We start from the raw sequence: 17203 nt of genomic DNA on the forward strand, positions 1-17203 counted from the left end.
AGGAGGGATTTTATAGCAATGTATACAGAAAGGTGGTTACCCTTCCCTTTATATTTATGACAACATGCGTGAGCTTTAGTTGAGTGAGAGAAAAAATGGCAACGCTAAAGTACACTGAGGAGCAAAATGAACAAAACTGCTAAGCAGAGAAGGAGTAAAATACCCAAATGGAACATTTCATGAAAGTGGCGGATTGATGTTTTGTACCGCATGCAACATTCTTGTAGATTACATGCGAAAAGCAAGCTGTGACAAACATACAGAAAGTGCTTTGCATAAACATACGGTACAAGGCCTTGAATCGGGTCTGGGCAAGAAAGCTCAACTATGAAAAATAACGAGTGACCTGTTTACTGTAAAGACCAAAGAACAGATGCATCGTAGGACAGTTGTTAACAGAGGGTTTCTGCACTGCTAACATTCTGCTACGTGTCTTAGACAACTCTGCTAAGAAAAGCTATCTGGAAAGCTCTATGAAGACTATACCTACCTTGGATCATCTCCAAAAAACATACTTGCCAAAGCTTTTTGAAAGACATGTAAATGACCTGAAAACTGCTGAATCAAAGTTTTGGAATTGGTCTCATAGCAGGTGAAACTACTGATGTAGAAGGGTGCTACATAGCGAATATCCCGGTTTGTCTTTTGCAGACACTTCAAGCCGACAAGGGGAAGGTAGTTTGGAATTGAAGTCTTTACTAATAGGGTGTGTTTGAAGATTTAACTTTAAAACTGAGTCACACAGTGGTGGAAACAGTTCAGAAATATGGAGTTCTTTTTGAAAAAGTCACTGCTTTTTGTCACTGACAATGCTGCATATATGAAGAAAACCTTGGAACAGTCAAAGCACTTTTTCCAAATGCAATGCACGTAACATGCACAGCACATCTTCTCAACTTAGTGGGCAAAACCTAGATAAAATCATTTGGAAAAAGTAAATGAAGTTGTCATTGCCATAAAAAGGGCATTTTATTCCTGCCCTGTGCACAAAACATGGTTCAGTCAATCGTTGCAGCAAAAGGAAAGTGCCTGCAATTCCAACTTCACTGGTAACCATATGGTGGAACAGCTGGTTTGAAGCTGTCCACTTTCATACCAGCCACCTGCAGGATTAGGTGGATTTTTTTTTTTTTTTTTTTTTGGAGGAATAGGAGTGAAGCTGTAATTCATCTGTTGAAGATGTGGTCACGCAGTAAAATCAATGGAAATAAAAGCAGCTATTGTAGCATTAGAACTGTTTGCACCAAGAATAATGGCAACTTGCACTGCTTATGAAAAACCAGAAATCAGATCACGTAAAGTGGCAAATGACTTGGCTGATCTTGCCAGTTGGCAAAGTCCTTCAGTGGCATGACTGACAACCTGTTAGCTAAGAAAGCCTACATGACTGGTACTAAATGGTTTTGTCAACCAGCTGCAGTTTTTTTAAAGCCTGCCGAGTGTTTGACCCCCATCAGACCACACTTCTTGATGTTGCATCACTAAATGTACTTGAGTCTATTCCCATGTTTGAAAACGAGTTGGCAAAAGCAGAGTTTTATAGCTACAGCAGTGCAGTTTCTGAAATGAAGTGCCCTGACGTAAAATTTTGGTGCAACTTAAGATCATTTTCCAAGTTTGGCCATAATAGCTCTGAGAAGTTTGTTGGTGCCCGATAACAGTGCGGACTGCTAGAGATCATTTTTGTCTCAAAGATATCTTGAGAGATGACAGACACTCAAAGATGACAGCCTGGAGAAATACAACAAGCTGTTTCAGAAACATGGAAAGCTCTAACTGTTAGTAAACTACCATTTTACACTAACAATCTTGTCAGTAGTCAAAGTTATATATGGTTTAACAGGAAATTTAAAAGCTTCTGTATTCTTGTAGTGAAAACTGCATTACTGTGTACATATTTGTTTATGGCTGGCATCCTGTCCATGACTTAAAAATACCCATGACAAAATCTTAGCCTTACATAAGATCACCAGAATGAATTAGACTGAATGGGGAGCATTAGGTTTACATTAATGGGCACACAGGGGGCAGGAGGATTTCCTGATGCCAGCTGATGATCACCTTATGACCTGACGCTTTCAGCTTGAATACTTCCCTTCAGAAGCATAGCAAAAATAAAAAGATCCAGAGAAAGGAAGGAAAAACCACTAGAGGCAACAGAGGGGTTGTGGAAGAAGCAGTGTTCTGAAAGTGAACAAAGTTAGTTTAAGAGTATATGGAATAGCAGTGTATCAAGTGACTAGTACAGAGAAGTCCAATTGGGTTATCATAGAACAAAGGTCACTTAAAGTTAAAAGGCAACACGACAGAATTTTCTCAGGGGCTGGTCCAAGATCATGGCATCAACTCCCCAGGAATCCCCTCATCACCTTTTACCCCAAGTGTGAGGGGCATTTCTTTGATCTTGCTTTCTCTAACATAAATACATAGCAACATGCATATTAAAAAATATCTGTAAACAAGACACTCCATTGCACATGCTTCTCACCATGGGGAGAGGATGAGAGCACAAAGATATGACAGAAAGGTAGTCAACGCTTAATGCGCTACTGGAATGTGCACAAACACTATGATGAGGGTGGTAAAAACAATCTATACAAAAGTAGAGCATGAAACAGATTATAGGAAACACTTTTTCATTTTACAAAGTACCGCTTGAGAATTCCCTTCAACAGGATACATTGAGAAAAATTGTTTCGTACAAGTGAACTCCAAATATCTGTCAGAGGACATCCAAAGTATTAGGACAACTGTCGTTTCTGACAAACAAATAATGAATTCTGGGGCAATGATCTTCAGCTTTAAATGGTATTTATCTGAAAATTTTAAAAAAGGGGTGGATACCAATATGAATAAGGCTAAATTATGCAGACAATAGCTAGGATAAAATGATAAACAGCATCTTGTGAAGAGATTTCTGGAAGTTTCATAATTTGTTCAACTGCCCTCCCTTTACCATCCTTTTGATGATCCTTTCAAATAATTTTAATGTGTTAGAAAGGCACAACTTATTCTTGTGAGAACTGTACTTTATCCAGAGAGCCATCCTTCCTTTCTTCCTACTCTCAGTTAAGTACCACAGTAAGCACAACCGTTGTACTTGTTATGACTAATATAGATTATTTTCGTTAATGCTTAAACAAAATACTAGATTCTTACTTTAGAAGTTCATCTCTTTCAGTCTTACGGGCAAAAACGATGTCACTGCATTTGTTTTGGAATTTCAGCAAGATTTCTGTCAATTCATTGTAAAACTATCAAAGAAAAAGTGAACACATTGCAATGAATACAGTCTTAAGAGCTGCATAAGCATAATTCACACCCCATTTAAAAAACAAGTTAATGTTTAACATTATGCATGTTTTTATAAATTGACTCAGTTATGAAGAGACATTTCATAGCCCAATCTTCTGATTCTAGTAAAACGACAACACAGAAATACATCTGCTCTCTGTTTGGAAAGCACTAGATCAATGGTTCTCAATCTACTTGAATACCACTGCAGGCCCTGCCTGAAGGCCCCTATGCCCAGTGCCCTCTCTGAGACCCCTTCAAAGAGTGGGGCCAGGAGAGGACCCCACTGCAGGGTGGGGCAGTTCATGGCAGCCCTGGACCCTGCTGCGCTGGGTGGGGCATGGCAGCCAGGGCCTGGGCTGCACCAGGGGCCCAAGATCCCGCCATGCCAGCTGGGCATCCTGGCAGCGCAGACACCAGCCACGCAGACCCTGCAGCCTTTAGCACACAGCTGGGCCACAGCTGTATGTTAATTGGGCCACGTGTTGAGAACTGCTGCACTAGATTAATCAACTAGTCTCGGCAACTGCAAATATATTATATAAATGGAAGACAAATTTGTTTCCGCTCAGAGATCAGAATATTTAAACAGGAGGTACTAGTTTAATAAAATTTTAAAAGCAGACTATTACATAACACTAGTAGTCAATACTATAGTGTTAATCTCTTACTGGTAAGCAAGCAAGACAAATTGTCCAGGAGACAACTTTCCAGTACCAAAAGTCAATATAAAAGACAATTGAGTATGGCCTTCCTGATCTCTCTCTAGACTACACAGAGAGCAATGCATACAAATAAAAGTTATATAAAGTGACCTGACATCACTTTAGATGGAGGGAAAAAAATGCCCCAAATACTAGGGCTGGTCTACAGTCTTGCACTGAATTAACTAAATCTAACTAAAAAAGATGTAATTCACACCTTTTGTTATTCTGGCACAAGTCTGTGTGTGTTAGTCTTTATACAAACATGACAAAAAAGTTTTACAACTGCAGCAATTCAAAGTTATACAGATACACATTTTAGAGAAAAGACTAAACAGTAAGCCAAAGAAAGGAATGCATCTGACAAAACTGAAAAGTTTGCTGTCATTTATTGCTTAGGTACAGTTTTGCATGGACACAGCAATGTACCCTTTCTGGCTCCGTAAGGGTTACTATACCTTTGTGCCTTCTTTTAAATTAGCTACAAGTTCCACAAAGTTGTCATTTGCTACAGCTAAATTCTTCAGAACTTCTTCTCTTAAATTAGATTCACTGTTTGATTGTTTCATCTTTGAAAATTCCTGATGTGCATTCTGCAAAAAAAGAACGAACAGTTTTGGTCCCACAGGATGCCTAAAATTCCTGAAATTTAAAATCCAAGGCATTCAAACACAGCAGTATCTCTGAGGATTAAAGGCAATTATGTGTGTTGTATTTAAGAGACTTTTGCATTTAAAATATTGGATAAAACGTTTTTGTGGAGAGATGATACAAAGAACATGACAGAGGTTCAAAATGAGGGTCCATTAAGGACATCAGCATTGCACTGAAATCCCATGTAGGAAAGGGCTCTTCAAATTGGGAGAAACAAATGAATTAATCCCTTCAGAAATTTGGAAATGGTTGGGGAGCAGGGAGGTGAGAAGAACCTGAAGGTGACAGAGATAGTGCCAATTGACAGACCCAAATATTGTAGGGACAATAAATAATCCAGAACAGAATACTCCACCAACTGAGTATGACTGATTAGCCCCTAGTGAGGTGGGTTTCCTTTTACCCCCGTGCCAGTCCCATAGCTGGATCAAAAGCTCTTGAGGATTCAGATTAGCCAGATAATTTTCTTGTTGTGAGCTGTGGAGATTTTAGCTCCAGGTGTAGCACCAGGCCTCGGTTCTGTGAAATGATGTCCAGGAGGACTGGAAGCAGACAAGGTTGTCAGATAAGGTGAATTAGGTCAGAGAACGAAAACGGATACGCCCACACAGGTGCTATCAGTGTCATTTGAATCTTGTCTTGACCTATCTTCCTGAAGACTTTGGGACTAAACAGTGTGTGTGGGGGAAGCATAAAGCAGCTTCTAACGCCCACCAGATCAGAAATGCATCTGAAGAGCCCAGACGGACTCTTCATAAAGAACGAAATATGGGACACTTCTTGGTCACATCCGTGGCAAATAGGTCTCATAGGAACCCCCAATCCCAAAATACTTACCCATGAGTTTGGACAAATGAATTCAGTGATTAAGTAAGCCCCTCCTGCTTAGGTGACCCTCTAAATTGTTCTGGACCATGGCAGATAAAGGCCTTGGAGGAACTTCTACCGATAAGTCTAAGCTGCACCTGGTTGAGTGACAAACCAGTCTGAATCATCCCTGAAGAGGGCAGAGGTGCCATCTTGCATATGGAGTCATGGAAGTACAAGTTGTCATGTGAGCCAGAATGCTTAGGCACACTTTCACTGAGGTCTTTCGTTGTGTACATAAGTTTGAAATATGAGTCACAGTGCACAGCCTGTCCTGAGGAAGGTATGTACTGACTGATACAGAATCCAACTCTGCCCTTATAAACTGTAGATTGAGATGGGGGGGGGGGGAATGGACTTCTAGCTGATTAGGAGACCTAGATGGACAGAGAAGTGAACACCACTGTGAATCTCTGACAACTTGCTGAGCAGAGTGATCTCAAAACTCAAGCATCAAAATAGGGGTATTATTTGAAAGTCTTGCCTCTCAGGTAGTAGCAACACTCCTGAGACAACTGGCAACCATCCTTGAGGAAGTTAAGATCAAAAGGTCAAACTCTGAATTGGTAATGATGTCCACTGCGCACAACTGACCTCATTCTTCTTAATGAACCCTTCTGATAACACCTTGATGCAGGCAGAGACAGATTCTCTCCTTCAGCGACTGCAATCAACATGGTGCCTCCAGAGTACTGCAACTGAGGGCTCTATTCCCAATACTTCCTCATTCCAAAAAGGAGAACAGAAGTTGGTGTCCAATACTGGACTTCAGACCTCTCAATATATTCATCCATTGGACAAAGTTTCAGATGTTTACCCTTTCCATCATTAATTCCATCCCTAGAGCCTATGAATTGGTTCACAATTCTTATTACAGGACACTTATTTCCATGGTGCAATCCACTCAAATTCTGGATGTGACTATTTCTTTTTAAACCCCCATAGCGGAATTTGGTGTTTTCAGTTTGCTTTTTTAGAAGTTGCCAAGATCAATGCAGGGCTCTGTCACATATCTTTAGAGGATTTGAGGGCATTCATTGGCACAGCCCAGTGGTCTTATGAGACTAGATGTAAAAATGTCAAAATGTGCAAGATGTTTTTGAGTAACTTCAAAAAGTATCTCCACCATTCGTTTAAGAAAATCCTGAAATGCCTTAAAGTCAACTATTGTGCAAAGAGTAGATGGAATAATTGCTTCATCTATGAATGAAGATGCAACACCCCAGACAATTGACCCAAGGATGCTAAGCCAGTTTCCAAGAAGAATGAAGTGTCTTAAGAGATAGGAGACCTGCTACTTCCCAGAACAGCATTTCTGGTAGCCAGAGCACTGGTAGACATCAGTTTTAAAACAGGTTGTTTCCGATGAGGAACTTGAGAGTCTGACACTCCTCATTGACTTCTCTATCAAGGATACTTTTTAAAACAGGCATCATGAACTTGCTGTGTACATTTAGAGAAAGATTTACAAACTGAACATTTGCCTGCAATATGCGACTACCCTAAACAAAGACATTTAGTATGTCAATCACTTGCAGACAAAGGCGATTTGAAAGTAGGGCATATTTTAAAGCCCAGAGACCAAGACTCAGCCATGACGTACACCTTGGTACCAAGAGGAGAGCCAGAAAACAGGGTGTTTTTTTTTTTTAAACCAACAGGCACAAATAAAATAGAAACACTAACTAGAAAGAAGTATCTTAACACTATTTAAGATACAACAGGGAAATAGATGGACACTATGTAACTCTGTCTCAGTCATGGGCACTAAGATGGAAATGCGTGGCAGCTGGGGCTGCTCTGCCCTTTATGACTTGGGAGTGGAGGTGCGAGGACATACAGGGCATATGCGCTGACTCAACAGACGCTGCTGGCTAAAATATTCTCGACACACATGAGGTATATCCACCTACAACTGGAACCCACGTGGAAAAATGCTCGAAGAACGTAGTTTCTACATGGGACGTAGTCAAGAAAACAACTGTCACGGGCTCGAGAGACATGTTTCCTTCTGCTTGTTTTACCAGTTCTGCTTCCGGCACCACCTGCTTTTTGATGTATGAAACTAGGATGGAATTGTCAGAGTGAATTACAGTTTGAAAGTTATGAACTCTAATTTGCATATGACTGGTGCAACTTTATACCTTGGTGGGCTTCAAGAGTCTGATGATGAAGTGTCTAACTATAGCTGCTGGTTAGAAGGGGTGAGCTGTACCTCAGAGCCCAAATGTGTCTCTCTTACCAGATAGGATGAGACAGTGTAAGTGACAGTAGAGGCAGAACAGCCCTGTTACAGTAGGCTTCTTCCTTTAAGGAGCCATCACAATGCTGCTGAACTGGAGCAAGGGAAGGCCTTGAAGAGTTCGCAACGGAAACCTGTGGCACAGGCTGCTGGAAAACACCTATATTTTTCCCCCATTCTCATTGGGAACTATTTATCAGTCAAAGATCACTTGATCAGCTATTATTCCAGCATAGTGGGAGTCCTGAGCAGGAAAGAGCAAAGAATAAAAGGTTAAGGTATCTGCGGTCCTGCTATCTGAGAAGGTCCTGTGGGTCTGGGAAAGCAAATGAGCTAGTACTGCCAAGTTTATAAAAAAAGTCACACGGAGAAACCTACTGTTAATGTTTTGTACCTGAATGTCTTTGAGAAGTTCATCCTGCTTTTTCAGGGTCTCTTGCACTTTGTGTGTTAAACTTCCATATATCCGGTCCAATTCGGTGACAGAGATGGCTTCCTCATTTATAGCACCATCCTGTGCAAGTGCAGTCAGAAATTTGCTTGTCATGTCAAAATTTACAGATTTTAGGTCGTTCTCAAGTTGTTCTCTCTCCTTCTTCACCTCATCCAGGCGAGCTAGTAGAGATCTTAAGACACTAACAACCTATGAAAAAATTAAATTAAGTTAATATTTGGACTTAGTTTTGAAGCAATTTTGGCAAGCTGTACTCCATTACTCATCTTGCATTTCTCACAGATTATTCAATATTGGTGACCTCTGATATTCAGTTTACATTCTGAAACAACTTTCGCTACTATATCCAGTTAATGGGGGAAGCCAGCTCACTTGTGCAATACTTCATTTTCCTTTAGAAGTCTTCTCCATGATTGACAGGAGTGAGAATTTCAACATGGATCAAATGGCTTGACTAACAACCTTAGTTATTCCATAGCATATTAAATTTAAGTTATGACACTACAGCCACGAGAGTAATATCAGGTTACATGGACATTATGTATTGAATGAGGTTTTACTTTCAAAGCATGAGCTACCAGGATAGAATACTTTAATATTTTTGTTTCTTTGTATATTTAAAGCAACATTCTCCTTTAAACATAAATATCAAAGTACTAGGAAGGATTTTTAAGGATCTATCAAATAGCAGCAAACATTTGCAAAAATGCTGTCACACATACTGCATTCAAACTGCTCCATAGTAGGCAACTGATCATATTGATACAGTTGAAATATGGCTATTCTGGAAATAGAATTAATCCAATTGCTTAATACTTTATGTTGGGGGCTCTCAAGTGTTTCCATACCATGGTCATCTTAATAAACATACTGCGGATCACCTCTGTTCCCACATGCTGTCAAACAGATCACTTTTGGAACTTTTGATTTTAGGTAAACAAAAAAGAGTGAGCAAAATAAAAATGAGATCCGCAGGTTACTAGACGATAATTTCTGTAGTCATTTCTGGGAGCAAAACTTCCTTGATTTTAGTACCAGCTGTTTAACTTCCTTTTACACTCTAGAGAGGAATTAGTCTGGGAAGGAAGCAGGTCAGTTCTAGCAGTCCCTTTTCCTAACCCTTAAGGGGAACCCCAAATACTGTAAAATAGTGCAGTTTCATACACCATACCAGTGTTATCCTGTGCAAGGCAACTTATTCTAAATGTTGTCGAGATAATTGTCGATTTAGTTTCGTATAGATCCACTTTTTTTTTCCCCTTTAAGAAACTATAGACAGTCTCTAAATAACTGTTGTCCCAATGCACTGCCATTCAGTGTAGCCACTAATGTGCAACCTTCAATTTTCTTGCCTTACCTCACTTCCCTGCATCGTTTTTGCTGGATTGGCAGAAGGAATGGCTGCATTCAATTCTGGCTCTGGTTTACAAAGAAGTGAAATTGTATCCCGATGAGTCTGATAGCGTTCTTTAACATGTCCATCTGCCTGTATAGCTTTATCCAAAATATTACTGAAATTGGCTCCCTCTGGCAATAAAACAAAGGAAATATTTAGACTACTACAAAGCCGTGATTTAATCCAAGTCTTATACTACAGCAACATTTGTACCTATCAGCAATTCATTATAAATTTTCACAGAACAACATTCAAACAGAAGTCCTGTTCATGCAATGAACGTTTAAAATATCTAAATTAAAATCCCCATTTGTTGATTATTTAAGGAATTACTAAGAAAGCACATCAAAAAGTTCTGTGGTGTGAATTGCACATCAAATTTTAAACCTTGCATGTCAGTTCAAAGTTCCAAAATAATACAAATCAGGACTCAGAACATGGTGATGGGTGATAAGTGCAGTGTAAGGAACAGCTGTTTAAAAATTGGATTTTTACTGACAAAATTCCTTCAGAAAAGGGCAACAAGTGACTTTTTATAATCCATCCTAAATTTAATAAAAAGCAGCAAACAGTTATTAAAACCTGAAACATGAAGTCCGTTATACTCAAGAGTACAGACTATGTAAGTGACACAATAAGCCAGATATTCTGTCAGAAGGCCAGCCTCTTTTCACACCGCTAGTGGGATCTGGCTATACAACTAGCACATACAGACAGATAATTAATAGTGCCTTGTGTGGATACAAAATTTGCATCAGCATCTGATCCACAAAAATGATCCACGGAGATAAAGTGGATATCCGCAGATTTGCAGGGCTCTATGAATTAACGTTGTGCAAAGAGAGTGGGGGGTGTGAGGAAAATCAATCCTCTGGTGGCACAGAACCAGCAAAGAGGCTCCTATGGCTACACCCCCAATCTTGGTTCTAGTGGAGTAATGAGAGCAGACAGACCTTTCTTCAACTGAATTGATCTTGTTGGAACTAGCAGTCCCAGGACCAGAGAAGTGAAAAGGTGAGATTTACCTGCCCTCAAAGGTTTGTAGAGTTCACTGGATGGTGTTCTTTGCCAACGCTCTTTGAATTTTGTTCTTAGATCATTGTCTGTGGCTTCCTCTTCACCCAATAATCTTAGTGACTTAAAGAATTAAAAATGTGTTACATACAATATAATTTTTCCTAACTATGAAACGGCTTTACAACTATAAATTGTAAAGATAAATTTTAGAACCTAGAATAAAGTTGAAAAAAAGACTTACTAAACCTAACAGTCCAACAGTTATTTCAGTGAATAAAACTGAAAAGAGGTTACTCACCCTGGGCAGTAACTGTGGTTCTTCGAGATGTATCCCACTATGGGTACTCCACTCAAGGTGTACTTCCGCTCCATGTACCTCAGATCAGAGATTTTAGGTAGCAGCGTCCACGTGGCCTGCACATACATCCCCCGCAGTTTCGTGCCCTGCACCAAGGCTATATGCAGCTGCGCAGGCAAACTGCCCTCAGTTCCTTCTCTACTATGGAGCTCGTTGAAGAGCTCTGAAGCAGAGCGGAAGAGGACGGGCAGGGGAGCATCCATGGGGGACATCTCGAATAACTACAGTTACTGCACAGAGTAAGCTTCTTTTCTTCTTCAAGTAGTGTCCCTGTGGGTGCTCCACTCTAAGTGACTATGGAGCAGTACCCTCTGTGGAAGGGTGGGGCTTTCTTCAATCCTAGACTTGACTTCAAAGAATAGTAGAGCCAAATATGGCATCAGAGGATGAGGCATGAGTGACTGCACACTATTCAGCAAAACTATGAATGAATGTACAACTCTACATATTTCTGTGATGGGAACATTCTAAGAACTGCTACTGAAGTAGAGAGAGATCTTGTGGAGTGAGTTAATAATCTAGAGGAAGGTTGAAGATCCTAAGACTGATAGCAGAAGGTAAGGCAGCCAGATATCCATCTAGAGTCTTTGCTTGGAAATTGGAGATCATTTAGTTCCACCCGCAATGGAGACAAATCTGGGAGATTTCCTAAAGGGCTTAATCCTGTCTAAGTAAAAGGCTAATGCCTTCCTGACAGAGTATGTAAATGTCGCATCTCCTTTATATTGGTGTGGCTTAGGGAAGAAAACTGGAAGTTGATGAACAGTTGATTTATGTGGAAGATCAAAGATACCTTCGTCATGAACTTGGGATGCGGCTGCAGTGTGACTTTATTCTGTTGCGGGGGGGGAGGGGGCGGAAATGCCATGAGAGCTCCATCTCACCCATTCTTCAGAAGTCATGGCTACTAGAAATGCAGCTTTCATAAACAGGTGTAAAAGTGAGCAGGTGACCATAAGTTCAAAGGGAGGCCTTATAAGACATCAGAGTGCCAAGTTAGGTTCCATTCCGGTATAGGGCATCTGATTTGTGGGAGAGATTTCCAGTCCCTTAAGAAACCTTGTAGGATAAACGAAGACTGAAAAAACTACCATATGTTGGAAGGTCATAACAGCTGCCAAATGCTATTTTTCAGAGCTTAAAGATAATCCTATCACTTTTAGCTCTGAAATGTAAACTATTACAAAACAATAATGGAAATAATGTAGTTGAAAGATGTTTCAGGTCACACCAGTGTTTGAATATAATCCACTTTTGGTATACATGTCACGTTGTAGATTGTTTGCTGCTATGTAGCAGCACTCTCTTCACCCTCAGAACAGTTTGTTTCTAACCCTGCCCTGCAACCCATCTACAAGCCATGCCTTGAACTGAAGAACTGCAAGGTTGAGCTGACTGATTTGATTGGCATCCTGAGAGAGAAGATGGGAGACGGTCCAGAGAGTGATTAGTTGACAAAAACAACACCACGCTGAGTGAGGTAAGGCAACCACATTTGTCTTGGCCATGTTGGAACTACAAGAATAACCTTGGCTTTGTTTTTCTTTATCTTGAACAGCATGGGAAATGCAAACAGAAGGCCTGTACTCCGAAGAAGAAAGGCATCTCCCAGGAAGTGGTGACCCAGACCATTTCTCAAGCAGAACTGGGAGTACTTCTTGGCTGTGGTGACAAGTTCTATCTGTGGGACACCCCAACATTGAAGTATGCAGGGAAGTATAGTGGGATCCATCTCCCACTTGTAATCTTGCAAGAAGCATCTGCAGTGGTGTTTTGTATATCCAGAATGTAAGCTACTGATATTGATCTGGTTTTGTTTGCACCAATTCCGAAGTCTCACTGTTTCAGTGCAAGGGAATGTGATCTTATTCCCCCTTGGCAGTTTATGTAAAACATGCATTACATGTTGTCTGTCATTATCTTTATGTATTTGCCCCAAATAAGTGTGACGGAATGGATACAGGCCTGCTCTAAAGTTCAAGCAAGCTGATATGTAAGGTGGACTCAAGAGACCACCACCTTCAACAGTGAGTGTGTCTAGGTGAGCCTTCCTCATCGCAGGAGGGATGCATCTGTTATTACTGACTGAAATGGTTGAGCAAAGGGTACCCCTGTGCAAAACAGTGTGTTCTTCCACCAGAAGAGGGATTTTTTTTTTTTTTGACTACCAAAGGCATGGACAGTAGTTTGTTTAAACTTTGTTTGCTTGGTGAGAAAACAGTTCTGAGACTCCCTTGGAGGCAGCGCATGTGAAGTTTCGAGTGATCCATTACCAAGGTGCCAGTTGCTATTTGTCCCAATAATTGAAGACAATTTCTGGCCAACGTCTGAGGGCTAACTTGGACTACAGTGACTAAACTAGGTAGGGTTATGAACCTGTGTGAAGGGAGCAGTGCTTCAGCCACAACTGTATCGAGGTCAACTCTTACGAACTCCAGACTTTGTACTAGGGCTAAGGTGGACTTTTGAATGTTTAACTGTAGTCTGAGAAATAGATGTACTGCCCTCTGGGCGGCCACTAAAGCTCTGTTGAAGGACCATCCTTTGAGCAACCAATTGTCAAGGTATGGGAAAATTAGAGTTCCTTGTTTGTGAAGATGAGCCGCAATCACAGAAAGAACTTCGGAAAACACTTTGGGTGCAGACAAGAGACTGAATGGGAGCATCATGTTTTTAAGTGCTCTTGAAGCGTAGGAGGGATGGATCGCTATATGGAAGTAAACTTCTTGAAGGTCAATGGCTAAGAACCAATCCTCTTCGTCCAATGATGACACTGCTACAAGAGTTACCATTTTGAACCTCTGAATCTTTTATAAATCTGTGAGTAACATTAGATCTAGAATAGTTCTCCAACTGCTATTCTTTTTCGGAACCACAAAGTACCTGGAGTAAAATCCCCTACCTATCTGTTGGCTCTTTGGCACTTAGATTCCGGACAATTGATTTCCTGTTGCAAAAGGCGGTCATGAGAGGGCTCCCTGAAGAGTGATGGGAAAAGGAGAGAGGCAAGGTGAATGGATTATCCTGTTGAAATGATCTCCAACACCCATTTGTCCATAGTGATATGTTCCCAGTTCTGACAGAAATGAGAAAACAGTCTCCAGAGCAAGGGAGACATGCAGACTGTTGCAGCAGATAAGAATGGGTATGGTAACTCAGTACCTCAACTAACCCATCCAAATTGGTGTTTCAGAGTTGTGGGTTGCGAGGTCGATGTTTGACAAGCCACTGGTCTCTTCTTCTGGAGTGTTGTCATTTACACTGGGGTTTGTAATGTCTCTGGGAGGCAGGAAACTGGGTGGGATGAGACCGCTGTGCTGTCTAGGACTCAATGAAATTTTTTGTGCAAGGGTGTACATTCCCAAAAAGCACAAGGTGGCTCTAGAGTCAAAGTATGCAGGGATTCATCTGTTTTTTTTCTGCAAACAACTCTGAACCATCAAAAGAAAGGTCCTCAACTACGTTTTGGACTTTCCTTGAAAAACCCAAGGGCTGAATCTAGAAGGCTCTACCAGTGGTGTCCAAAAAGGCCTGCAGAGATGTTCTTGTGAGCACAGTTGGCCCGCAATGATGATCACCTGAACTACTCCCTCTGCCTGTTATTCAACTTTGAATAGTTAGGATGTCTGCATTTCACCAGGAGGGCTTGATAATTGACAAATCTAAGTTGTTAGGTATCCTATGAGCATGACTTATGGCCAAAAAAAAAATCAAGATACTTTAAAATTTTTATCATATGGAATCGATTTAACATGATTCTGTCTGCCATGTTCGTGCACAACGTCAACCAAAAGGGAGTTGGGGGAATGTATGCAAAAATAAAAATTCGGAGTCCTTGGAGGGGATGCAATATTTTTTGTCCACCTCTTACAGGTCCCTCCTCACTTGGTAGAGGTGGAGCAGTCAGAGATAGGTGGAGATAGGCCTGTCAGAACTAGGCAAATCTCCAGGGAACAAGAGATGGTCAGTACCAAGAACTCATCAGGAGAGATTCAGGCTTTTCTGTTACTGCCAAGTCCACGGAAATCAAAACTGTTGCATATTGGAACAGTGGGTGGTACTGATGAGGCAAGGTGAGTAGCGGTAACAGTGGCAGAAGACACCTACGGTACTGAATGATCAGTAGGCGTCAGTTTGGTCTTTTGCAGAACCAAAGTGCTGGGTACTGAGATCCTTGTAGACTCAGTTGGTACAGATGTAGAAGAGCTGGTCTTCTCTCTATTGCTCTGACTTGATAGTCCTGATCTTCAAGAGCCAGAATCCTTAGTCCCTTGCTGATGGTCATGGTACTTGAGGAACCTGCAGACTCGTGGGTACTGAGTTGGATATCAGTAGGTGGCGAAACAGGTGTTTGAATTGGATACTGTCTTTGAGATAGATTCTCTACCATAGGACTTGAAGATTGCTTTCTAGGGTCTTTTTGAGAGGATTCCAGAGTCTTCCTCTTGATTCTCATGGGGACTGCTGCATCAAGCCGACCTGTTCGGAGACTGTTGTACAGCAGGGGCCGCTGCCTGGGGTCAGAAGCTGGTTGGCACAAACCCTCCATCATAAAACGGCATAGTTTAAGTTCCCAGTTCTTTCTTGTCCTCAACTTTAATTTCAGGCAGAAATTACACTTTGTAGGGAAGTGCGACTCCATAAGGCAGTGGACACACTAGGAGTATCCATCATGGACCAGGATAGCCTCTTGGCAAAAAAGGCAATGTTTAAACCCAGGAGAACTGGGAAGACCCTCCCAGAATTTCAGTTCCCCTGAGGCGAAGAAACACAGAAAAATAGGTGAAGGGACAATGGTCCTTAAGCTAAAAACGTAAGTAAAAAAATTTCTGAAGATTTTTTTTTTAAACGGTAAGAATTACTATAGCTAGCTAACAAAGGAAACTAAGAGCTAACGCTTTAAGAATCAGGAAAATACAGTTGAGTTAAGCTCACCTTTGACTCTGAGGCTCTGTCTCAGGCTGAGGCAGCTGAGAAGGAATGAGGGTGGTTTGCCCACGCAGCTCTATATACCCTTGGTGCAGGGCATGAGGCTCTGGGGAGAGCATGCGTGGGGTTGAACAGACACAGCTACCTAAAATCTCCGATCTGAGGCACACTGGGTGCAAGAGCCCCTAGAATGGAGCACCCATAGAGACACTACTTGAAGTAGCAGTAGTAGTAGTAGTGACTATAATAGGAAACATGTTCTTACTTTTACCAGTTTCCCTCCCCACCATAATCACAAACTGAAAAAAATCTGTCAAGACAATACCACCTTGACACAGGACAATTGCAGATAAAGTGTCTACCAACCTCCAAGCACATCTTTGGACTTCACACTTAACAGATAAAACCTTCACAAAATCAAGCGCTTTTATCATGTCACTAAAGTGACAAATTACTTTAGACAAATGCAAGTTAAAAAAAATTAACTATTAGAACATGCACGCTTTACTATTTAAAGAAGCTGAGTTAGATTCATAAAGTTGCACATTTTAAAGACTATTTCAGTTGTTTCCAAGCTTACTTCATCTAAGATCTCTCTGTTTCTCTGTAGCAGTTCTGGTAGATCTTTGATCAGCTGATCAATGGTCTGGATGCCTCCCTGTTCAACAACAGACTTAGACTTCTGCAGAATAGACTGAGGAACACTATCACCAGACACATCTTCAATGGCAGCAGGCAGATTGAGAGAAGCCAATACTCTGAGAAGGTCCACGTATTGCATTACAATTAGTACACCACAAAAATCACAGCATCAAAAGAATAATTTTGGTATCCAAATTAAACAGGCCATAAGAACAAGAAAATAAAGGAAACAGGGGCATAATGTAATCTTGGATAACAATTTAAAAACTGGAAAAGTTTAAAGATTATTCAAAGAACATACTTACCCAAAAAAAGCAATAGTTTTAACATTTTTAAAAAGGTAACTTAACTTGTCTATCATTTTTCCTTTGTATTTTAGTGCTTATAAAGCCATTTTAAGCAATATACAACAGTTTAGAACACAAACTGTTTATCTACTTTCATCCAGAACCTTGGCTTTATATTTAACTTATATTTACTTTTTAAGGCAAATTCTTGTTTCAAGGCATTGAAACAATATTCAAGGGCTTGAAATATTAATTTATGCAGGGGAATAGTAGGGACTTTTCCTGAGCAAGCAACATCAGCCTCTAAGAACCTAAGTTTAATTTTAAAAAAATGAAATCTTTAGTCTCATGCTTTGTTC

General features: G+C 40.7%; 1 protein-coding gene across 2 annotated transcripts in view; it reads right to left on the minus strand.

Annotated features, from left to right (window-relative positions):
- PDCD6IP (programmed cell death 6 interacting protein) overlaps positions 1–17203 on the minus strand; it is a 58189-nt gene that overhangs the window by 7949 nt on the left and 33037 nt on the right. For both annotated transcript variants that reach the window (XM_073333071.2, XM_073333070.2), the window contains exons 10-15: positions 16496–16673; positions 10637–10748; positions 9573–9742; positions 8156–8404; positions 4457–4591; positions 3160–3254 (exon numbers count right to left, since the gene is read on the minus strand). In XM_073333071.2, coding sequence (XP_073189172.1) covers positions 3160–3254; positions 4457–4591; positions 8156–8404; positions 9573–9742; positions 10637–10748; positions 16496–16673 — 939 coding nt within the window. The remainder of the gene's footprint in view (positions 1–3159; positions 3255–4456; positions 4592–8155; positions 8405–9572; positions 9743–10636; positions 10749–16495; positions 16674–17203) is intronic.

This window comes from Lepidochelys kempii, chromosome 2 (assembly GCF_965140285.1).
Source record: "Lepidochelys kempii isolate rLepKem1 chromosome 2, rLepKem1.hap1, whole genome shotgun sequence".
NCBI lineage: Eukaryota > Metazoa > Chordata > Testudines > Cheloniidae > Lepidochelys > Lepidochelys kempii.